At 43.3% G+C, this 25030-nt stretch overlaps 1 protein-coding gene across 6 annotated transcripts in view; it reads right to left on the bottom strand.

Moving 5' to 3' along the window:
* FAM184A (family with sequence similarity 184 member A) overlaps positions 1 to 25030 on the bottom strand; it is a 207400-nt gene that overhangs the window by 168075 nt on the left and 14295 nt on the right. Inside the window, exon 1 of one of the 6 annotated variants that reach the window (XM_069974903.1) lies at positions 24321 to 24401. The exons of the other annotated variants lie outside the window; for them this stretch is intronic. Within the exon in view, the coding sequence (XP_069831004.1) occupies positions 24321 to 24383 (63 nt within the window). The 5' untranslated portion in view covers positions 24384 to 24401. Of the gene's footprint in view, positions 1 to 24320; positions 24402 to 25030 lie in introns of those variants that run through there. 6 annotated transcript variants of the gene reach the window in all.

Here is a 25030-nt window from a genome sequence, read left to right as displayed (position 1 = left end):
CTATGTTCACACTATGTATATGACAGCCGGTCTTTGCAAAGATCATTCCGGCCGGTAAGATCTTTCCGGCAGCAGTGTTCTGATGCGGGTGCATCACAACTTCACACAGCACACAATGAAGCAAGCGGCCACAGCCGCTCGCTTCAATGTGTGAACTGACAGGGCTTTCTGAATTGCGGCCGCAGAAAACTGACATGTCAGTTCTTTGCGGCGCTTTATGGGATCCCGGCCGGAGCGTATATGTGTATACACTTCGGCTGCGATCCCATAGCAGTAAAGGCAGCGTTCCACACCGTACAAAGTATGGCCGTTGTTGCCATCGGCTGTACTTTTACGTAGTGTGAACATAGCCTTATAATTTTAAATAAGGCCATATTTTGACCTCAAGTTAGGGACATATTTAATCTTTATTTTACGGTGTGTGAGTAAATATGTTAATCATTAGAGAGAAGCACAATTGGAGCATGCTCGAGTCTGATCGATTGGCATTAGAATTCCAGTGGGTGAAGAAGTTAGATGCAGCCCTAAAACATGTATAGAGACATAGGCCATAGACTGTATCCATGTTTTCCCAGACTCCTTAGGGCCACATCTAACTTCTTTAGCCACCGGTATTCAGTGCCGAACGATTGAACTCGAGCATGCTCCAGTTGTGCTCATCTCATCTTTATCAATATTAATCACAGAATTGATAAAGTACACTGACTGCCATAGTGTTAGGTTGGATTCGCACATAGTATTTTGATCATTATTCTAAACCAAAACCAGGAAAAATTATAACAAAAAATACTTTCAGTCTATTCTATGTTTTCTATGCCCCTCATTTTAGCCAAATATATGAAGTGTATGAAGCCCAGCCTTTCTTACAGCAAAGTACAATACTACAGTATTTTGTTGATACAATTTCCACAGATTGTATTATGTTAGTACAGACTAAGCCAGGGCTTGTGGCCATAATACAAATGTAAAAAGCCATTAGGCTAATGTGTAATCCACGCCTCAATCTTTTATTCTCATTGGAAATGTTGGAGAAACTGGCAAAAAAGCAGGAAAATTGCTAATCTTTTTAAAATTTATTTTAGTTAATAATCCACATATTCAATATGTCTACTTTATGCTGGCATCATGTAGTAAGCGTTTTACCTTTTTAGGACGTTAGAGATTAGAAATTTTGCAGCAAATTTTTACATTTCCTTTCAAATTTCCATAATTTTTCAAGGGCCCAATTTATTTCTGAAGTGTATTTGAGAGGCCTGTAAGATAACCCCCCCCATCAAGCACCCCATTTAAAAATGCACCCATCATAGAATTCACAACATGGTTTAGGAACTGTGTTAACTTTTTAGGTGGTTTTACAGAAATTAAAAACAAAGTGGAGGTAAAATTAAAATTTTAAATTGTATTCTGTATTTTTCTATAATACGGCAGGTAGAAACTGAAAAATGTAACTATATTTTTGCTACCCCAAATCCATAGTTTTAAGAAGTATCCCATTTATGGCCCTGGTGCACCCCTTGCCTCACAAACAAGACTCAAAAATAAAAGACCACCCTATGGATTTGGGGGCCTTTTTTTACTAGTTTTTTTCCAGGCAGCATATTGGTGTTTCAAAGGAACAGAGATGTCAAAACAATAGAAACACTAGCAAAAAGTTCCCATTTTGGAAACTAAACTCCTCAAGGAATTTATCTAGGGGATAGTAAGCTTTTGACCCTGTACATATTTTTTTGTAGTGAGCATTTTAATCCTAAAACCACTGGTGTATTTAAAAATTTAGGGTCCCATTTATCATTATGTGAGCTAGTGTACGTCATGGAAAAGGCTCAGATTTTTGTGCAAATCACCCGTGTCTTTTCTGTGGCATAAGCCCCAGTCCCCTCATGGGTGGACAGGGGAGCGTAGCAAGCAGTGGAAAAGGCAAAGCGGCGTCTCCTCCCGTACCTGATTAAGCCTGATCACAAGCGTAAACCATGGCAGAAATCTACAACTGCTCCCAAGCAATTCCCCTAGGACTTCCTAGGGCTGCATCCTTCATTCTTCTTCAGCCTTCTAAATATTCTTCTGCATTCTTCAGCTACTAGTGATTAAAAAATGAGATGAGCAAACCTCAAGCACACTCAGCTTTGTACAACCCCCAAGTGTTCGGACAAATCTAAGCATGCTTGAGGTTCGCTCGTCTCTATTCTTTATTTACACAAGCTATACATCCATACAAGACTGGCATAACAGAGAAAACTGTGCATCACAGCTGCATAGTGTCTTCTCTATACTGATCTATATTATCAGTACAGGAGGGAAGACAGGCTGACCTCATTCAACTTCCACTTCACTGCCCTTTGTGTTTTGCCTAGAGCCCCGTTTTCTATAAAACTAGTCTTAGGATTTTATAATACATGAAGAAAAGATGATTAATTACGTAATGTAAAGTGTGAATGTTTTGGCCTATGCCATGTATAATTGTTGGTTTGTTTAAACCTTTTGTGATAGGGGGTTTTGGGATTTGATGTCTATAGCAAAATTGAGCCTATTAGAATATTGCATTCTAAGGGCCCTATTCCACCGGACGATTATCGTTTGCATAATCATTAACGATTAACGATCTCAAACGACCGCTATTGCGAAAGACCTGAAAACGTTCACTCATTTCCATGGAACGATAATCGTTACTTACGATCGTAATTGCGATCGTTTTTCTTCGCTATTTATTCGCTAATGCGTTCGCATCTATTGCGAACGACCGAACGATGTCTTATTCAATGCAAACGATTTGCGAACGAGCAACGATAAAAATAGGTCCAGGTCTTATAAAGCGATCAACGATTTCTCGTTCGGTTGAAATGCAGTTAACGATTAACGACCGAACGAGAAATCGTTGATCGCTTTATATATATATATATATATATATATATATATATATATATATATATATCGTTATCGTTTAGATTCAAACGATTTAACGATAATCTGAACGATAATCGTCCGGTGGAATAGGGACCTAAGGCTATGTAGTGCAGGCTTCTCAAACATGTGACTCTCCAATTGCTGTCAAACTACAGCTCCCATCATGTCCTGCTCTGTGGACATTATGGGAGTTGTAGTTTCACAACAGCTGAAGAGCCACCTGTTGGGGAACAATGACTTGGGGACAGTTTAGTGGAGTCTTCTTCAATATGTGACTCTCCAATTTCTACAAAGCTACAACTACCATGCCCTTCCTCAAGATATGTCTGAGAATACTTTAGGTGATTATTTTTTTGTAAGTTCCACACAGGTATGATCCTTATAAACGGCCATCATTATCAAAAACTGCACTTTTTTGACTAACAAAAGGCTATGTTCACACTACGTAAGTACCGTAGTGATCACGGCCGTTGTTGATCATGGCCTTGATTACTACGGTACTTACGCAGTGCTGCCTTCTGAGGAATCCGGCTGGGATCCCTAGCGGTGCCGCAGGAAATTGACATGTTCAGTGAATAGCGGCCGTAGAAAACCCGTGCAGCGAGTAATTCAGATGCGGGCATGCACGGATGCGCCCCCATCCGAATTCAGCAGCAGTAAAGATCATCCAGCCGGTACTGCAGAACCGGCCTGGATGATTTCTTCTGACACCAGCCGTTCGGTTACCCAGATGGGTCACGGAATGACCAGTCTCTTAGAGTGGGAACATGGCCTTAAGCTATGTTCACACACAGTTTTTAGGTCAGTATTTTGCAACCAAAACCAGGAGTGGATTGAAAACACAGAAAAGCTATTTTCACACACTGCTGAAATTGAGTGGATGGACGTCATTTAATGGCAAATAATTGCCATTATTTTAAAACAACGCCATTATTTACCATTAAACACACACAGAGTTTACACACTCCTCCAACCTAGCCTTCCACTTCTTTCACCTTCCTGAAAAATGACTGGCACATACATTTTCTTCCCCGAAGAACTGTGATAAGACTCTTAGTCATTGCATCTGACACACTTGCAAGTTTCTTTTGGCTGTTATAATATGTGATGATTGCACAAGTAATTTTAATAACAAGTCTTTCTGATAAAGAGTCATTCCAATCAGAACTATTCTGCTTATATAGATTTTTTTCCTCTGGGAGAATTGTGGATACTGAGAATAAAGATTCATTCAAGTGAACGGAGCTGTGCACTGCCGGTGGCCACAAGCATTGCTGTGCAGTGTAATGGCACCTCCTGACCCCCTAAGGAGCTTACAGCAATCACAACATACCTTTGTTGCCTGTGTCTTTATTTAGGCTGTGAATAGTGTTAAGGAGATGGGGCCTAGGGTTCTTCGGGCTGGGTTCCAGGGAACCCTAGGAGATGCCTCCTTGACACTATTTTTTATAAAAAGGAAAACACAGACAAAGGCAACATAGGTATGTTCTGATTGCTTTTATTGATATTTATTTAGCAGTTCCACCACCTTGGTAGCCAGGCAGGGGGTGACAGATTTGCTCTAAATGTCCAGCTACTAGCCTCAGGTGCTGATTATTATGAGTTGGTTAGTGCTTTGTTGCTATGTTCTATCTTTGTACTTGTTAACTCTGTGAGTTTAACCATTTGGTTATAAAAGTTTCTCCTGAGTAATGCAGAGTAAGGCTATGTTTACACTACATAAGTTCTGTAGTAATCACGGCTGTTGCTGCAACAACGGCCGTGATTCCTATGGAACTTACATAGTGCTGCCGGCTTAGGGAATCCCAGCCAGAGTGTATACACCTGTCAGTTCACACAATGGAGCGGGCGGGTCCGGCCGCACGCTCCATTGTGTGCAGCAAGAATTTGGAAGCAGGCGCACACTAATGCGCCCACATCGGAATTCAGCGGCAGTGAAGATCATCCAGGCCAGTACTGCAGTAGTTTTTGTTGTTACCTTGTATCTGAACAATTCTGCAAAGCTTGTACCCTCTGCATGAATAATTCCATTGGCTGCTGACATCTAACGGCGAGTTGCCATTTCCTTTTGTTTCTGATGTGTTATGAGCGTATATAAATTTCTTGCTTCATAGTTCCACTATTCTGCCGTGACATAAGTCCTGAGGGAATTTGAGTACTAGGAGATGTAGCAGACCCCAACATCTTAACAGCTCCAACTACATACCTGCACTGTTTATGATTCCATTATTGTTCTAGAACATTAATGTTCTACTATTGGTAAGAGCTACAATAATCAGTAACACTTTAATTTACCTGTCTAATGAAATGGATTATAATTCTAATGAATTGCTGGCTGGTCTATCTAGGTAACAATAGTTTTCATTAGATTTTTTGTGCAATTCACCTCCAGATTTCAGTGGTTTTCAGTTACCTCAAAGTAACCTTAACAGTTGTTTTGTATTAACCTAATAAAAGATATGAAAGTCAGTGACTCATGGCTGCTGTAGCTAGGAAGAATGAATGCTCTTTTATAACATCAACGAATATACAATTTCTTTGTCTTTTGTGGTAATCTACATATGAAGATCATTATTAAATATGTTTGGCAACAATTTACTATCATTCATTCATCATGTACAACATAAATACCTAATAGAAGGACATCAAAGATCAGTATTAAGCAGGAAAAGGGGCATTTGTCATACCGGAGAATTGGTGGACTGTTTTAAGTAAAAAGCTATTTTGAGTGGACTTAATTTTTTGAGTGGATTTGTGGTTGGTGTGGTGTGTTTAGCTGAAGGATAGATATCTAAGGGTTGTTGTTAATAAAGTGTATTCTAAGCAAAGACTGGGTACCAGGGGAGTGCCACAAGGGTCTGTTCTGGGTCCTGTTCAAAACAAGTGGTCAAAAAAATAGAAACTGCAGTTTGATGTTTCCAGATGTAAAATAATGCACATACGGAGACAGAATCCTCTATTCGAGTATCATATTGGCAGTTCTGTATTGACAAAGATTTCAGAAGAGAAGGATTTAGGGGTAGTGATTTCTGACAGCCTTAAAATTAGTCACCAGTGCAACCAGGGGGTGGGGAAAGCAGATCTGGCTGTATAGCCAGAGGTATAACCAGAAGGAAGAGCGAGATTGTGATCCCGCTGTATAGAGCTCTAGTGAGAACATATCTGGAATACTGTGTCCAGTTCTGGAGACCTCATCTTAGTAACTCCCTTCAGCTGTGTCTATGCTTACTGACTGACAGCTTTGCTGCCAGTCAGAGTTTCTGTTTGTTTGGAGCCAGGAGCCCTGTCTAATCAGCTCAGGCCTAGTATTCTGGTTCCCTATAAGTTGTTCTTGGGGACTGCAGTAGTGGATGGCCATTGCAGTATATATCCTATACGGCATGCCCTGCTTCTATCCAATTTATTCTGGATTCCTGACCTCTTGCTGGACCTTCTGACTTTCCTGTTAGCATCCTGCCCTGACCTACTTGACTTTTAACTTTGCCTTTTGTCTGGTGATGCAGTACCTCTGCTACCTGTCAGTTATTTACCGAGCTGTTGACTTAGCTCTATTGTGTTTTGTCTGCCTTGTGTTGTTTAGTGTTTCACCTACTCAGAAGAGGGACCTTCTCCAAGTTAACTGCTGCCATTTAAGGCAGCGTGTGGTAAGTTGGTAGGAATACAGGTCTGGGTGTCAGTTTAGAGCTCACTTGTCCATGTTGCTCTACCTGTTTGCTGACGGTGCCTAACACCTCACCTACAAAAAAGATATTGATAAACTAGAATGGGTCTGAAAACGGGCTACAAAAATGGTGAGCAGTTTAAGCCATAAAACGTATTAGGAAAGACATAAGGCTTTAAATTTGTATAGTCTGTAGGAAAAAGGGAAAGTGGGGACATGATCAAAACATTTAAATATGTTAATTAAATAAATAAGGTGAATGAGTGAAGTGTTTTTAATAAAAAACTGAACTTAAGAAAAAGAGGACACATTCAGAGATAAGTTACGGGAAAGATCGGAGGCAACATGAGAAAATATTACTTTTCAGAAAGAGTAGTAGATGCCTGGATCAAACTTCCAGCAGATATGGTAGGTAAATCCACAATAACTGAAGTTAAACCTGCCTGGGATAAACATACATCTATCCTAAGATAATAAGAAAGGAAATACTAAAAGGGCAGACTAGATGGACCAAGTGGTCCTTTTCTATGTTTTCAATGCAAAATGAAGGTTCATATGTAACATACGGTATGTGTTGAAACAAGAGGTTTGCTGACTACGATGGGGAAAAAAAATCACATGTTTAATATGTATCTCTGAAGACTACTAAGAAATGACTTTATGCAAATTCTTTAGTGTTCTTGCTAAATTGCTGACTTCTCGCAAACAGGAATGTGTATGAGTATCAAACTGAGAAGCAAATGTAGAGAAAGAGACACAGATAATAGGCCAGAAAAGTAGGTTATCTGTCATAGTAAAAGGACTAGAGCAGAAATTTAAATTAAGGTAGAGATGAAATGGAATCTTGCAGATGAACATCTAGATCAGCAGTGAGTACACTGGAGAGAGGGAAGAGGCTTGTTCATAAGATTAATATGAGCTGAAACACATTGCCCTATGAGGTCAACCTTCCTGTCATCTCTGGCACTTTCATAGTTTCAGCACTAATAAAATGTATTTCAGGTTTATAACATTCTATTTATCCGATGCTGACAGATGCTATATAAAAACTAACCTGCTCAGCAGTCAGGATTGGAGAGAATGGAACTTATTTAACCTTTTAGTGACCATATGTGTTGATATAGCAGTCACTAGCAGACTTTATTCTGCCCATATGCTTTTTTATGATGAGGCAGGAATAGAATGGCACAGTTCACTATCTTGGTAGTTTATGCAGCAGTCATACCTTGACCACAGAATCTAAGTGGTTCCGTCACTCTATCCGCACCTCTGTGATGGTATTGCAGACTGGCAGCTGTGGGCCTAATGAGGACCAGAATGGCCTGAACTATAACATTATCCTGTTATTTATCCCACATGTGAATATTGGAAAGAAACTAATTATTATTTTTTTTTTTTAAGTCAGAATTTCCTTATATTGTTAACCCCCTGTCAAATCTCGCCTTCAGTAGGTGTACATTTGAATCATCAACAATGAAGAAAAAAGCCAGTTGCACTCACCAATGTTGTCTTCTGAAGCTTTATTTTTCTTTTAAAAGCATGGACATAGTGTGGACACAAGGTAAGGAGGTACCACTCCTCTCACCTAGCGTCTGCTCACCTTGTGTCCGCACTATGTCCATGCTTTCAAAAGAAAAAAAAAGCTTCAGAAGACAACGTTGGTGAGTGCAACTGGCTTTTTTCTTCATTGTTGATCTTACTCTGCTATACACAGTTAGCACCTCCTGTCGTAGCCAAACCCCGACTGACAAGAACAAGTAGCTACATCCACATTTTTTACCTGTAGTGCCGCTATTTTTCTATACATGTACATTTGAATCATGATATAAGGAGAGTGATGGAAGTGGAGACACGCGGGCCCTCCCATAGAGATACTGTGGGACATTGAGGCAGATGGGATTCCGCGGCAGAGAGCTCCGATGCGGAATTCCGCCGATTTTACTCAGTGTGAACATATCCTTAAAATATAGAATTTGGGATATACTCACTGTATAAGCCTACCCCTCTTACACTGCACACCAAATAAAAACGGGTCCTTTCATATGGTTCTAAAGCTCTCCCCGCTGTATGTCCCGAAGGGACATATGAAGGTTATTGAAGGTGTCTAAGACCCAGGGTGTGAAAAAAAAGATGGTAGAATGGCGCTGTATCCAGACAAATAGGTCTTTTTAACTAGTCTGGCCCGCCTCAATATCCTAGCGATATTACTGTACGGTACTCCCTTCTCTGCCTTCTCAGATCTTGCTGCTGAGGACTGCAGTGAAGTGGCCCGTGCAGGCGCGTATGTGTGAGATCTGAGGGTCCGGACTCCAGGGAGAGCGCATCGCTACTGCAGCAGAACATCATTCAGGGGCCCACAGGGCCTCGAGAGTCATGTGCTTGCTGTGTGACATTTACATCTATTACTATTTATAGGTGGGTAACCCCTTACAGTGAGGCCCACATTATATTATGTATAGTGAGTTCTGCTTAACACACAATGACCAAATGGCCCTTGAATTCCTTCAATGAAATTTCTTGGTCTGTCAGTCATCATATTTTACTTCATTGACTATGCTTAACGCTTTCCATTTATGATGAATATTTAATATCTAACTGCAAAAGAGTTAAATACTTTATAAAAAAGCTATTTCTGTGTGGGAAAGAAATCCTTTTCTACAGTAAGTCATTGCAAATCCCACATGAAAATTCACCATGTTATTGAAATATCCAAGTAGCTTTGAATTAAGACATCCCTGGCAAACACACAAGCACAGTACTTATGTGAGCTCTTAGCCAAACAGGAAAATCAAGGGCACTTATATAACTACTACAGCTGAATTACGGCACACATTATCTAAGAGAGAAGCAAACGATGTAATAGCATAGCAGTCACTGACTGTGCAAGTTAATAGCAAAAAAAATAAACCGTATAATTTAACCCTTCAACGATACTGCCTATTGTGGAAACAGCCAATTTTCCTTTTATAAAAACAAAATTTAAAAACTTTTTAAGTCTCTCTAGTGGACTACTACAAGGAACCATCAGATTGCTTAAACTGGTCAATGCTATGCCATTGCATAACATAACAGTGATTAGTGATGTCTTCGATCTGCTAGTAGAGTCTAGGCAGACTTTAGATGCAGATCGCTGATCAGACAAAATTAAAGTATTAGACCTCTGGCTGTCATAAAAAAAACTATTGAAATGCAGTGTGACTGCAAGGATTCCAAATAGAGTTGAGAAAACTTCAAGCATGTCTGTCCAAACCTGAGCAAGCAGCATTTGAATTTGGATAAAGCCCTAAGGCTGCCTGGAAAACATGGCTGTATCCATGTTTTCCAGACAGCCTTAGGACTTTATCCAACTTCAGCAGCCATTGCTAATCAACGCTCAACTCTAGTTCCGATCAGTCAGAGACAGGTGCTGCTCTTGTCACTGACACACTTAAACACCACAATTGCTGATGTGTCATTGCCTGCGAGTACCAGCTGTGGATAACAACCGTTAGGGTCTAGGAAGCAAGCTCAGCTTCTGAGCATACTTTATAAACCATAGAACTATGGTGTACCGATACATCATGATGTGCCAAATCCCAGGCTTCAACTTGTAAACGCTGCCCAAACTATAAGTCATCAGGGTAAGACCCAGTGGTTCTCCCTTGAATGATAGCTCTCTCTTTATTTGGGTATAGGCAGAAAGCTAAAAATCAAGGCTGGAGAAGCCACAGGAGACCACTGTCACGGCCGCGGCGGCGTCCCGCGTTCCGGGCCGCCGCCGCGACCGCTTCCTGCCCCATGCAGCAGCCGGTGTCCATAGTCGGGGACCCGGCGCTGCTATCACCTCGGCCCCGGGGGGCGCCTCACCTCTCCACGCTCCTGTCTCCCGCTGTGCCGGCCGGCGCGCGCGTCCCCGCCTCCTAGGGCGCGCGCGCGCCGGCTGTCTCAGATTTAAAGGGCCAGTGCGCTCCTAATTGGTAGTTGCACCTAATCACTCCCCTATAAATCCCAGCATGCCCTGTCCCCTGGGTTGGAGCCTCTACATGCTTCCCATAGCGTTTGGCCCAGCTCCCTGTTGTTCCTGTGTTACCTGGTCCCAAGTCCCTGTTCCTGAGTCCTGTCCGTTACCTGGTCCCAAGTCCCTGTTCCTGGTTCCTGTTCCCCTGTCACTCCACCTGTTCCCGTGTCCAGCCTCTCACGTGCTCTCTCATCTGCAGACTATTGCCTGTGCCATCTCCTGCCACGCCTCGCCTGCCGACACCAGCAACCAAGCCAGGGGTAGCGACCTGGGGGTCGCCTGCCGCAGCAAGTCCATCCCGCCTTGCGGCGGGCTCTGGTGAAAACCAGCGGCCCCTTAGACTCCGCTCCCTGGTGAGGTTTGTGCCATCGCTGGTGCCGGTCCAGTGGATCCACTACTCCAGGCGTTACAGTAGGCTCCAACCATGGATCCCGGCGAGGTGCCTGATCTCCGTGACGTCGCCAGAGTGGTCACTCAGCAGGCGCAACAAATCCAGAAACAGTCACAGCAGATCCAGCAACTCACTGCCGCCTTACAGCGCACACCACCTCCTGACGCTTCTTCTTCACTCCGACTGGCCCTCCCAAGCAAGTACTCTGGGGACTCTAAGTTGTGCAGAGGATTCTTGACTCAGTGCACCATGCACATTGAACTTTTGAGTAGTCAGTTTTCCACCGAGCGCTCTAAAGTGGCTTTCATCATCAGCCTATTAGAAGGTAGAGCCCTGGCCTGGGCCACGCCACTGTGGGACCGTGATGATCCAGTTGCTGCCAATCTCCGGGCCTTCCTATTCGAGTTTCGCTCCGTCTTTGAGGAACCTGCCCGTGCTTCTTCAGCCGAGACTGCTCTCCTCAACCTCTCTCAAGGCAGCTCCTCTGTTGGTGACTACGCCATCCAGTTCCGCACCCTGGCAGCTGAATTGGACTGGAACGAGGCCGCCCTATTGGCCACCTTCAAGAAGGGCCTGTCTAGTCGAGTGAGAGACGTGCTCGCTGCCCGAGACCTGCCTACCTCTCTGAACGAACTCATTCTACTGGCCACCCGAGTTGATACTCGTTTTTCGGAGAGGGAGGAGGAGGTTCGGCATGAACATTTACTAACCCGTTCCCGTCGCCATCCCCAGCTGGCGCCGGTTTTCCAGAATCCTGACCTTTCGATGTCCCAACCCTCTCCTGAGATTCCTATGCAGGTAGAACGGGCTCACCTGACGCCTGATGAAAGAATCCGGCGCCTGGAGCAGAATCTCTGTCTCTATTGCGGTGGTTCCGATCACTTCCGGCTGGGATGTCCCCTACGTCCCCAAACATCCGGAAAATGCTCGCACCTAGGTCCGGTGGGACAGGTGTCCCTAGGTGTGAATGCCACCATTCCAAGTCTGTCTATGCCAGTTTCCATCCGGACTCCCTCAGGACAAAATCATCAGACTACTGCCTTCCTCGATTCTGGGTCAGCAGGCAGTTTTATTGCGGCAACATTGGTCCAAAGATGGCGGCTACCCGTGACCCGACTAGCCAGGCCCCTGACTATCTCCTCGGTCACAGGCGAAATTCTTACCGACCGTGTGTACTACCAGACCGCACCTTTAGTCCTCCAGGTGGGTCCTTTACATCAAGAAGAGATATCCTTCTATGTCCTGCCCCATTCTTCCCCCGCGGTCCTCCTGGGACTCCCGTGGCTACAAGAACATGCCCCTCAGCTGGACTGGAGAACCGGGGAGATTCTCAGTTGGGGTCAGGACTGTTCCAACCAGTGTCTCAGGTCACCTCAGACCAAGTGTACTATGTCGTTTCCTGTCCCAGCCAAGCCTCTATCCGACCTACCGGCAGAAGACCAAGACTCGGCGGATGCCTTCTCTGCCGAGGTGTACCCTCTCTCCGTACCCAAGACTAAGGTCGTGTCCTCTCACCACCGGGAGAACTTACAGAAGGTCCTCGTCCACAGACCCACAGTCCCTTGCCATGTTTTACCGCCTGATCGCCTAGCACCAGTCGTCACCTCCTCGCTTCGGAGAGTACCCCCCGGAAAGACTCATGTTCACCCTGCGCTTCGAAGAGGTATTTTGAAGTGGGGTCATTCCTCGTTGGAGGCCGGGCACCCTGGAGTCCGTAAGACCGGCCAACGGATCTCTCGCCACTACTGGTGGCCCAGTCTGTTTCAAGATGTCAAAGACTTTGTGGCTTCCTGTGCCATCTGCAGGCAAGAAAGAGGGGGAGGCCAAAAGGGGGGGGGTACTGTCACGGCCGCGGCGGCGTCCCGCGTTCCGGGCCGCCGCCGCGGCCGCTTCCTGCCCCATGCAGCAGCCGGTGTCCATAGTCGGGGACCCGGCGCTGCTTTTACCTCGGCCCCGGGGGGCGCCTCACCTCTCCACGCTCCTGTCTCCCGCTGTGCCGGCCGGCGCGCGCGTCCCCGCCTCCTAGGGCGCGCGCGCGCCGGCTGTCTCAGATTTAAAGGGGCAGTGCGCTCCTAATTGGTAGTTGCACCTAATCACTCCCCTATAAATCCCAGCATGCCCTGTCCCCTGGGTTGGAGCCTCTACATGCTTCCCATAGCGTTTGGCCCAGCTCCCTGTTGTTCCTGTGTTACCTGGTCCCAAGTCCCTGTTCCTGAGTCCTGTCCGTTACCTGGTCCCAAGTCCCTGTTCCCCTGTCACTCCACCTGTTCCCGTGTCCAGCCTCTCACGTGCTCTCTCATCTGCAGACTATTGCCTGTGCCATCTCCTGCCACGCCTCGCCTGCCGACACCAGCAACCAAGCCAGGGGTAGCGACCTGGGGGTCGCCTGCCGCAGCAAGTCCATCCCGCCTTGCGGCGGGCTCTGGTGAAAACCAGCGGCCCCTTAGACTCCGCTCCCTGGTGAGGTTTGTGCCATCGCTGGTGCCGGTCCAGTGGATCCACTACTCCAGGCGTTACAACCACCATGATAACTCTTGGTTTTGGCAACATGAAAGTAATGACAGCTTCACTAATGGACATTGAAATACCTGTATGTAATGGTACCCGGCAGATATATGCTGCTTTTACCACCTAATAAGCGGTACAAAGCCCTCTCTGTTGCTGGCTAATTAAAGTGTAAGTGTAATTTAAAACAACTTTGCAGAAATCAATAAGAAACTGTAGGTTTTATTAGGCAAAAGAGCTTCCTTCTGTATTCACAATGTTGTTTTCCAGCCTCTTATCTCACTTCTTATCAGTTGCAGAGAAGCGGGTGAAGTGAAGGCTGGTTTGCTGTATCCAATATAAACTATAGAGGTGGAGGAGCCAAGGGGCATGAGTAAGCATGGAGAGGAGAGAACCATCCATGTAGTTTGCAGTATAGGAGCCAGCACAGCACAACAGCCTGCAATCTTACCTCACAAAGTTCCCAGACCAGCACTGAGCAGTCTGACTTGTGAATCTAGAGTTTTCTATGGCCAGCCAGGCCCTACCCCCTTCATAGATTATTATGGACACAGCAGACCCGTCTTCACTTTGCTTATCCTCAAATTTTATCTGTTCATTGTCAAGGCAAAGTGGAGGCTGGAAAACAGCCTTCTGAATACAGAAAAAGGCTCTTTTGCCTAATAAAACCTATAAGCGTTTCTTAAAATCGCTTGAACTATTGAATTCTGCAAAGTTGTTTTTAACAACTTTTAACTGTTCAAGTAGCACTATGAAAGCTGGTAACAGCATTTAAAGGGACTCCAACCTCCAACCCACCCTCCTCAAACCCTAAACTAAAGTAATCTGTAAGTAGGATAAAGAATGCTGATTTCAAATCTGTAATTTGTAGCTTTCTACTCCTTTGTATTTCACTGCTGTAAGCCTACAAACTGGGCATGTTGATGCACAGAGAGGACTACTTAGCTTGAAAATATAATAGAGAACTCCCGAGACCCCTTTCATTTGTGGGCTAGCAAAGGAATGCGACAAAAATTGCAGTATTGTATACTCTACTGATATATAATCTACTGGTAACTTAAGTTTAACAGGTGTTTTGGAGGTGACAGAGTATCTTTAAATAGTCTAAATGCATCATTGGTATTACAGGGTTCAGAATGAAGAGGTGATTTCAAGATTAAATCCTTTGAAAGGTATGGCTATCATACTTCTTGGCACAGACATACCTCCCCAGTACAAAAGAAGAGTGCAACTGGAAGCAGCTGACATACTTCCACTGACTAAAAATTGTACTCATCTTGCCCTGGATACAAACTAGACATAGATTTCTCACTTCAGACACAACTTGCTGTAACCTCTTATTGATTGTGCAGTCAAAAGTTTAAACACCATATAAAAGCTACTTATCCTTTACAGCATGAGGGTATGTTCACACTGAGTAAATCAGGCGAAATTCCACGGCAGTAATCCCGCCTGCCTCAATGTGTCAATGGGATGTCTGGTGCGCCTTCACTTTCCACGCACAAGGCATCCCACTGAAACATTGGAACAGGCGGATTCCAAGCAGAGTCTTTGGGGTTTCGCTGCGGAATTCTGCCTGTTTTACTCAGGACCCTTTAGGACTGAACTTGTTAAGTTTTAAGCTTTAAAGCGACTCTGTACCCACAATCTTTCCCCCCCAAACCACTTGTACCGTCAGATAGCTGCTTTTAATCCAAGATCTGTCCTGCGGTCTGCTCGGCAGGTGATGCAGTTATTGTCCTAAAAAAATACTTTGGAAATTGCAGCTTCGTGCCCTACGGGCATATCTGTGCCCTAACTTTGCACCACCCCTCCGTCCCTCCTCCCCACCCTCTTCAGCATTAGGAATGCCACTGGAACATTTACTCCTGTTTGAACATTGCACAGGTCCTTAACGATCCTGCCCATGTGCTGTGGTAACACAGGTGGTGAATAGGAGGCAATCTGCCTGAAGCATTCCTAATGATGAGGAAGGCAGGGAGAAGGGACAAAGGGGTTGTGCAAAGTTGGGGCACAGATACACCCATAGGGCACGGAGCTGCAATTTTAAAAGTAATTTTTTATGACAATGACTGCATCAACTGCCAAACGGACCGCAGGACAGATCTTAGATTAAAAGCAGCTATCCAAAGGTACAAGTAGTTTGGGGGGGACAGATTGTGAGTACAGAGTCACTTTAACCCCTTAACGACATCGGGCGTAAATTTACGCCCTGATGCCGGTAAGGGAGTTCAGCGCCGGTCCCGGGTGCCGCGTGTAGCCCGGGACCGTAGGTATTAGCGGGCACGGTCCGATCGCCGTGCCCGCTAATACAGTAATCGGATGCAGCTGTCAAAGTTGACAGCTGCATCCGATTACCGGACGCAGCGTCATCCCTGGTGTCTAGTGGGGAGATCGCTCCTCCGGGATAACATCCCGGAGGAGCGATCTCCGTAAATGAAGCCGGCCGGGGACCGCTCCAAGATGGCGCCGTCCCCGGCTCGGCACTCGTTTACTTCCGGCTGCAGCAGCCGGAAGTAAACGAGTGCCTATCTCATGGATCTCTGCAGCATATCTATGCTGCAGAGATCTCAATGAGAGATCAAAGCACTTATACTAGAAGTCCCCTAAGGGGGCTTCTAGTATAAGTGTAAAAGTTTAAAAAAAAATGTCATTAATAGTAAAAAGCCCCCTTCCCTAATAAAAGTCTGAATCACCCCCCTTTTCCCAGGTTATAAATAAAAGTAAATAAATAAATAAATAAATAAACATGTTTGCTATCGCCGCGTGCGTAATCGCCCGAACTATTAATTAATCACATTCCTGATCTCGCACGGTAAATGGCGTCAGCGCAAAAAAATCCCAAAGTGCAAAATTGCGCATTTTTGGTCGCATCAAATCCAGAAAAATTGTAATAAAAAGCGATCAAAAAGTCGTATATGCGCAATCAAGGTACCGATAGAAAGAACATGTCATGGCGCAAAAAATGGCACCTGACACAGCCCCATAGACCAAAGGATAAAAGCGCTATAAGCCTGGGAATGGAGCGATTTTAAGTGTTGTATATTTGTTGACAATGGTTTAAATTTTTTAGAGGCCATCCGATACAATATAAGTTATACATGTTACATATCGTTTTAATTGTAACGACTTGAGGAACATATATAACAAGTCAGTTTTACCCCAGGGCGAATGGCGTAAAAACACATTTCCCCCAAATAAACAAAATGCGTTTTTTTTTTCAATTTCACCACACTTTGAATTTTTTTCTGGTTTCGCAGTGTACTTTATGCAAAAATTCAGCCTGTCATTGCAAAGTACAATTAGTGACGCAAAAAATAAGGGCTCATGTGGGTCTCTAGTTGGAAAAATGCAAGTGCTATGGCCTTTTATGCACAAGGAGGAAAAAACGAAAACGCAAAAATCGAAATTTGCTCTGTCCTTAAAGGGTTAATATAAAACACTGTATTTACAAAAATCCAAGGAGACAAAAAAGATGACTTAAAATAAGCAAAACCGGCACAAAATAAAAGGGAAAGAGAATTCCAATAATTCTTTTAGCATCTTTTTGGTAGGAAAGACCAACAGAGTCAGAACTCAATCATATGATCTGACCCCACATGGCAAATCAATTTTGTTTATTGACTCTTTTTATAGGTTTTTTTTATAGGTTAACAGAACCACTGACCAGTTCATCAGGCCAATGCATTATTTATTACAGGCCAGTGATGTGATAAGGAAGAAGGACCAGGCATATTAAATAAGTTTACTGTTTTTTAACCAGTGGCCTGGGCTGCAGGGAACATAACATAGTATACTTATCTGGCCTGCTCAACACCCCCACTCCGATGCAGGTTTTCTCTCCATAACAGTCCTCTTCTTCCCCTTGTATGCAATGTGGACAGCATAGAAACCATAGAATTCGCTATACTGTCTATGTTGACCACGCATGTGGTCTGACAAGAAAAAAAAACAGCAGTTGCGGGGAAGTGGGCCAAGTTGGTATACCTGTTTGTTATGTTCACTGCAGCCCAGCCAAATGTTAAGAAACCGTTCCAGGCTGATCAACCTTCTTAGTAGTTTACTGTCAATCTGTCCATCCTTTGAAGCTACAAAAGTAGCCTAAGGTAAGAGTATCTTAAGGGGTTGTGTCACAAAGAAAACTAGATCTATAGTGATGCATTGTGTTAAAAAAAAACAACTTTTTTAATTTTACAAGAATTTCTTAAAATGTACAGTCTGAGAGATATACAGGATGGTCCAAAAGTAGGTGGACAGTGTGTGTAATAAGGTTATGAAGGGGGAGATTTATCAAACATGGTGTGAAGTGAAATTGGCTCAGTTGCCCCTAGCAACCAATCAGATTCCACTTTTCATTCCTCACAGACTCTTTGGAAAATGAAAAGTGGAATCTGATTGGTTGCTAGGGGCCACTGAGCCAGTTTTACTTTACACCATGTTTGATAAATCTCCCCCCTCCCATAACCCTATTACACATACTGTCCACCTACTTTTGGGTCACCCTGTAGACTCACCAACCACCCCCTGTGCTGTTATGTTTGATAACCATCTGCCCTTGGTTATGGCCCACCAGGCATTCACTCACTTGGGTCACTCATGCTTAGTTCAATCGCAGTCACATGATCTGTCCTATTAGTGCTGGCAGATGGTTTCACTACACATGCAAACATGGAAAATTGTAGGAAAGTGTCTGCATTGTTGCAAATTCACAGTAGGGTCACAGTTCAGAGAGGAAACTAGGAAGAAATGTTGGTACAAAAGAAAAATGGTACAGCGATTTAGTAAGTTACATTACTAAAAACAGCACATTTGTTGTCCTTTACATATGTGTATGTGCTACACAGCTGATTTTACCTTTTTCCTTTGTGACACCACCCCTTTTAATAAGATTCTGGCTCACCATCATCCCACAGTACAAATTTCTGGCCAGTCCAAAAGTACTTTAGGGCTGCGTTCACACTACGTATATTTCAGTCAGTATATGTATATTTCAGTCAGTATTGCAACCAAAACCAGGAGTGGATTAAAAACACAGAAAGCATCTGTTCACACAATGTTGAAATTGAGTGGATGGCCGCCATATAACAGTAAATAACTACCATTATTTCAATATAACAGCCGTTGTTTTAAAATAACAGCAAATATTTGCCATTAAATGGCGGCCATCCACTCAATTTCACCATTGTGTGAACAGATCCTTTCTGTGTTTTTAATCCACTCCTGGTTTTGGTTGCAATACTGACTAAAATATACTGACTGAAATATACATATACTGACTGAAATATACATAGTGTGAACGCAGAGCTTTCTAACCTCTGAATTTTTCAATGACCGTCTTGTTGGGGGCTTGTTTTCCTTCAGGGTGCCAGTTTTCATTTTCTGCGTAGAAAGTTGGTAGAGCAAACATATGTCTAACTCATCTGTAGGCTGTTTTAGGGTTCTTCCTTCTTACTAGTAATGAGCAGGTACTGGTTGGCTAGAGGTCTCAGGAATGGGGGGTTAATACTGTTTTTCAATGTGTAGAATGCAAACTGGCATAGAGTGTTTTTTATGCAACTTGCATTGGAAAAAGCTATGTTGTTGATAAAATAACGTCCTTTATTTTACAATCACGGCTGTCAATAATGTTCATGATCAATATTTATGGGTGTCATTATGAAACAATGGCCGTATTTTGCCTAAAAAAGACGCTGTGTAAACATTTAGCCACATTTTGCAAAAGCAGGTGGTAAATAGTGAGTATGTTCATTATTTGGACGGTTGTAATCACTTAGGGCTGTTATTCTACAAAGTGTGTGCACTGCCGGACGATTTCTCATTGATTTCAATTGAGCGCATTATTAGGCTATGTTCACACTACGTATATTTTCATAAAACTACGGCCCTTGTTGCCGATTACAACGGCTGTGAGTAACACGAAAATATATGTGCCGATGCTGCCTATGGAATCCCGGCCAGAGTGTATACACATAGTATACGCTCTGGCCGGAATCCCTTGTGGCTCTGCGAGAAACTGACATGTCAGTTTTCTGCGGCCGCTATTCATTGAATAGCGACCGCAGAAAACCCTCTCAGTGCACACTATGGAGCGAGCGGCTCCGGCCGCACGATCCGTAGTGTGCAGTGGAGAGATCTCATGCAGGCGCGCATGGATGTGCCCGCATCTTCGATGATCTTTTCAGAGACCGTCCCTTCCGTGACCCGGCGGGTCTCTTACAGTGTGTAAACATAACCTTATACTGAAAATACAGCTGTATTTTTATTTTATTTTACAGTGTGTGCACATAGCCTACAAGTTATAGTTTTATTCAAAATGTTATATGCAGTTTGTGTTTGTAGGATAACACAGTTTAAAGTAGAAATTTACTGTCAGTTGTATTTTATTCACATTTTTCATCAAATTCATATTGACAATTCTAAAAAGGTAGATTTGTGCCGAACTGTAAATCAACAGACAGGCTGCCAATTCCTGAAACTTCCCCTGGCATGATGTCCGATGATATTCAGGAAAATTATTTGAAAAATAAACCAGACTATTCGATTTTTTTTAAATTGCATACATTTTCTTCCCATCAATAGCTATTATTTATTTAATACCATACATGTTCTCTATAATTAAAATAAGGATAATTACATTAATCAAGAGGCAGCAGAAAAATGTGACAGCAGTGGGAGTAGCTAAAAATAAAAATTCTTGCCAAGTTTATTTTATACAATTATACATTTGCATAATCACACATTTACATTATCTCTAAAAGTAAATGTGGATAGTTAAAGGGAAACTGTCACCACCAATCAGACAGAAAACCCCTAACACGTTTACATAGCTGCCTGTGCATACATTAACATGGTTAATGGCACTCAGTAGGTCTCTGAGGATGCTGTAAGATAGAAGGTCTGCACTGAGTCTGCACAGCACCTTCAGCAGGACTGGAAAAGCCCTGTCAATCAACGTAGAGGGGTTGCAACAGTGTGAGGATCATCAGTGATATACCACCATGACACTGCAAATGGACAGGCAAAAGCATTTTTATTAGAAATAAAGAAAAAGACATTCATAGCAAAGGCAACGTGTTAATGTATAGGCAGACAGGTATATAAAGCAGGTTAGTGGTTGTTTATCTGATTTGCAGATGACAGAGAATGAGTCATCGGATACTTCCTGGCCTACTGATTAAATAAAGTTTTTAAGTTGAAACTATTTTTAAGCTTTTTAGTGATGCTTTTTTTCCACATTTTTATTTTACTATGTTATTATGGAAATTTCATAACAAGAATAAAATATTCATCATTAAAGGACAAGTGCCATGAAAAACTTTTCCCCAGTAATTGAAGCACATTACAAAGTTATATAACTCTGTAATATGCTTCAATCACCTATCTGCCTCCCTTCCCTGTCTTTTCCCCCCTCAACCCCCCACCAGGAAGTGTAAGAAACTCACACAGACCTAATTACTGTCGTCACCAAGCTTTTCTTTCAGCTTCTTCTTGTGACGATGAGTCATCAGCAGGAGGGCTGCTCTAGCTCCTGTTACACCAGCCTCCCCCTCCCCTGCCTTGTCAGGTGACTCAGCTTGCTCAGCTCCGATTGGCTGAAAAACTGCAAGCCATCTGAGTCATGTCACGTGCTTATCTTCTCTCCGTTACTGACTCCCAGCACATAGGCAGCCTATCACCCCTCCCCTCATACTCTCTCCTGCTGCCGAGTGAAGGAGTCATGTCACTAGGAAAGATAAGCAAGTGACATGGACTCAGATGGCTTGCAGTTGTTCAGCCAATCGGAGCTGAGCAAGCTGAGTCACCTGACAAGGCAGGAGAGGGGGAGGCTGGTGTAACAGGAGCTAGAGCAGCCCTCCTGCTGATGACTAAGACTGTAACACTGTAACTGTAGCTAAAGTAGAGTGCATGCCCATGGCCAAAAGTCCATGAAGTGCAGCTTCTGCCAACAGCTGTGAAGCATTAAGACCTGGTTCACACGTCTGTACCACTGTCCATGGTCACAGCCCAGCAGCTACAGACAGCAATACAGATGGTCATCAGCAACTGCACTGACACATTCATAGGTACTGTAGATGTTGATCCATGCCACAACTGCGGTCCCTACTAGATCTGTCACACCTCTCCACCGCAAATTTTACAAATGCAGTATTCAGGATGGGCCCCAAAAAATCTTCCTTTTCTCTCTGGGCCATAAGTCTCCTACAAGGTTTGGAGATCAATGCCCACCTTTTGGCCAAGCTTAGGGAGAGACAATCTTGCTCCTGGATTTTACCTGGGTTAACAAACCATCAGGGCCATATTAACAGCTGCTTCTGCCCTAGGCACTAAACCTGAAGACGCCCCAAATTGGGGAGTGTGGGGGAGCGTAGTTTCGGAATCGCGTTTTTCATGGTTTTTAACTGCTTAAAACATAAATTTCCACATAGAATCAATGATTAGTGCATTGTCTGACCGAATTCTCACCACAGGATTGGTAGGTAATAGCTCCAGGCATCACATATAACACTGTCACACCAGACCTAAACAATACCGCCATACCGTGACTGGATAACCGCCATACCAAACCTGAATAATTCCACCCCCCCCCCCCCCCCGCCCCCTCGAAAAGGTACCAGATTTACTGGCAAGTCTAAACGGGAGGTGGGAGATTAAAAAAATGCTGTTTCCTTCCCCCTGCTCCCTGGTGCTGCCCCCCTCGAAGGTGCTGCCCTAGGCACCGGACCACGGGTGTCTAGTGGTAAATACGGCCCTGCAAACCAGTGGGCAACAAAGGACTATAAATTAAGGTAGGCCTCAGTTAGGGAGCAAGGGTTGAAAAGCTTTATGGCCAACAACCCCTTCACCTTGATACCTGGGGGGAGGGGGTTTCCAAAAGGGTCCGCACCCTGGCAAGATCCAAGGAAATACAACATATGTGGACAATGAGCACACATCAATTATGTAAATAAAGATGTGTGCTATAAATACAGCCTAAATATTAGTGGAATTAAAATAATTCTTTACAGTCTGCTCAAACGTGTGACAGAGAAGTGCATGCAATGCAGGAGGATCCATTCCCCATTAAGTTCGGGCACCCCAGGGTCGCCACTTCTAGCGCACTGGTGCACCACAGGCTTTCAAATTGTTCAACTAACATGGCTTTCATTGAAAGGCCCGGGTTACAAATAACTAGTACACCCAGTAAGTGATCTCCCTGTGTATTAATGTACTTATCCATAATTTGCAGCCTAGGCCATAACCACTAATAGAAAAAACAAAGGGCGACAGCGCTCCATGGCGAGGATCAGAAGGGCAAGGTGAAAAAGGGATAGGGGTGCACGGCAACCCTCACCTGATGTGGTTGTGCAAAGGGAGGAACAACACTCTGCAGCGTATATATCAAGGACCGCAGCCACTCCCGATATCCAACAGGAAACAATGATGCAAACAACCTCCAACTCCAGACTACACGGATTATGGGGCGCAGGTCCAACTTGAGATCGAGGCACAGTGAGTAGTAAAAATATATTTTATTGTGGAGACTCAACGCGTTTCGGAACCGCACCGGTTCCTTTCTCAAGAGTCATGATACTGATAAAACAGAACAGCACTATATATCACAAACCAAGATGACATCAAAAGGGGAGGACTCAGAACCTCCCACTTCAATCAACACAAACACCTGTAACACCAATAAAGAAAGGCATATAGCTATATACTACATTGCATTGAAATACAATAATATATAAGAGTATATAAAACGAATATGTATATAAATAAAAATAATATGTGTAGAAAATGTACAAAAAAAAAAAAAAAAAAGAGTATATAAGACGAGTATAAGAGTATATAAAACGAATATGTATATAAATAAAAATAATATGTGTAGAAAATGTACAAAAAAAAAAAGTTTTTTTTTTTTTTTTTGTACATTTTCTACACATATTATTTTTATTTATATACATATTCGTTTTATATACTCTTATATATTATTGTATTTCAATGCAATGTAGTATATAGCTATATGCCTTTCTTTATTGGTGTTACAGGTGTTTGTGTTGATTGAAGTGGGAGGTTCTGAGTCCTCCCCTTTTGATGTCATCTTGGTTTGTGATATATAGTGCTGTTCTGTTTTATCAGTATCATGACTCTTGAGAAAGGAACCGGTGCGGTTCCGAAACGCGTTGAGTCTCCACAATAAAATATATTTTTACTACTCACTGTGCCTCGATCTCAAGTTGGACCTGCGCCCCATAATCCGTGTAGTCTGGAGTTGGAGGTTGTTTGCATCATCATAACCACTAATAAGAACAGATAGACAGACACTTGCTCTTAGCTAAGCAGCCCTGCAAAATTTCTATTTTATGCATGTAATGCTCTGTTGCAATGTAAGGCTGGGTTCACACACAGTATATTTCAGTCAGTATTGCGATCCTCATATAGCAACCAAAAACAGAAGTGGATTGAAAACACAGAAAGGCTCTGTTCACACAATGTAGAAATTGAGTGGATGGCCGCCATTTAATGGCAAATATTTGCTGTTATTGTAAAACAACGGCTGTTGTATTGAAATAATTTATAATAATAATTTAATAAGTTATTTACCGTTATATGGCGGCCATCCACTCAATTTCAACATTGTGTGAACATAGCCTTTCTGTGTTTTCATTCCACTCCTGGTTGAGGTTGCAATATAAGGCCACAATAGTGACTGAAATATACTGTGTGTGAACCCAGCCTAATACATATCTATAAATTTTATTGTTTTATATCCAAAAATCTAGGCTGTTTTCTCAGAGGTCACCCCCCAGATTTACATTCATTTCTGTATCAGCAGGGACTCACTGTCAGCCATTGAACAAGTTCCCTCAGCCTACCAAGTGTACCTTCTCTGCTGTACTGCTCACTGGGGGATCCTGGAAGATATCAACGGGGAGGCAGAGTGGCATGATGCATGCAAGGTTGCTGCCGATGTGGACTGTCCAGAAGTTGTAGTTTGAACAAGGAAGAAGATTACAGTACAAATCAGTCAATCATTTTACTCAACTACCGGTGTGTGATTTATTCTGTCCCCCCCCCCAAAAAAAAAAACTAAACAAAAAAAAAACATTACTGGACTGCACAGAGTCTGGTTAAAAGTGGTGTGCCACAAGGGTCTATTCTGGGTCCTATATTTTTAAACATGTTTGTAAGTGACATAAGAGAATAAGGTAAGGGTAGTTTGGTAGGGAAGGTTTGTCTGTTTGCTGATGACACAAAAATGTGCAATAGGGTTGTTATTTCTGGACGTGTCAGTAATATGGAAAATGATTTGGATTTACTGGACATGTGGTCAAAACAATAGAAACAGTTGCATTAGGTTCAGTGTTTTCAAATGTAAAGTAATGTAATGTATAGCTAGGAAGTAAGAAGAGGGAGACTGTGATCTCGCTGTATAGAGCGCTAGTGAGACCACATTTGGAATACTGTGTCAAGTTCTGGAGACCTCACCTACAAAATTATATTGATAAAAGTGAACGGGTCCAAAGACGGGCTGGGGACCTTTATATCAGCCATGCGTCTTCTTTGTTATGAATCGAGCTTCGGGTCAGAGCAT

The sequence above is a fragment of the Dendropsophus ebraccatus genome, chromosome 6 (genome assembly GCF_027789765.1).
Source record: "Dendropsophus ebraccatus isolate aDenEbr1 chromosome 6, aDenEbr1.pat, whole genome shotgun sequence".
Classification (NCBI taxonomy): domain Eukaryota; kingdom Metazoa; phylum Chordata; class Amphibia; order Anura; family Hylidae; genus Dendropsophus; species Dendropsophus ebraccatus.
This window is presented reverse-complemented; position numbering and strand designations above follow the sequence as displayed.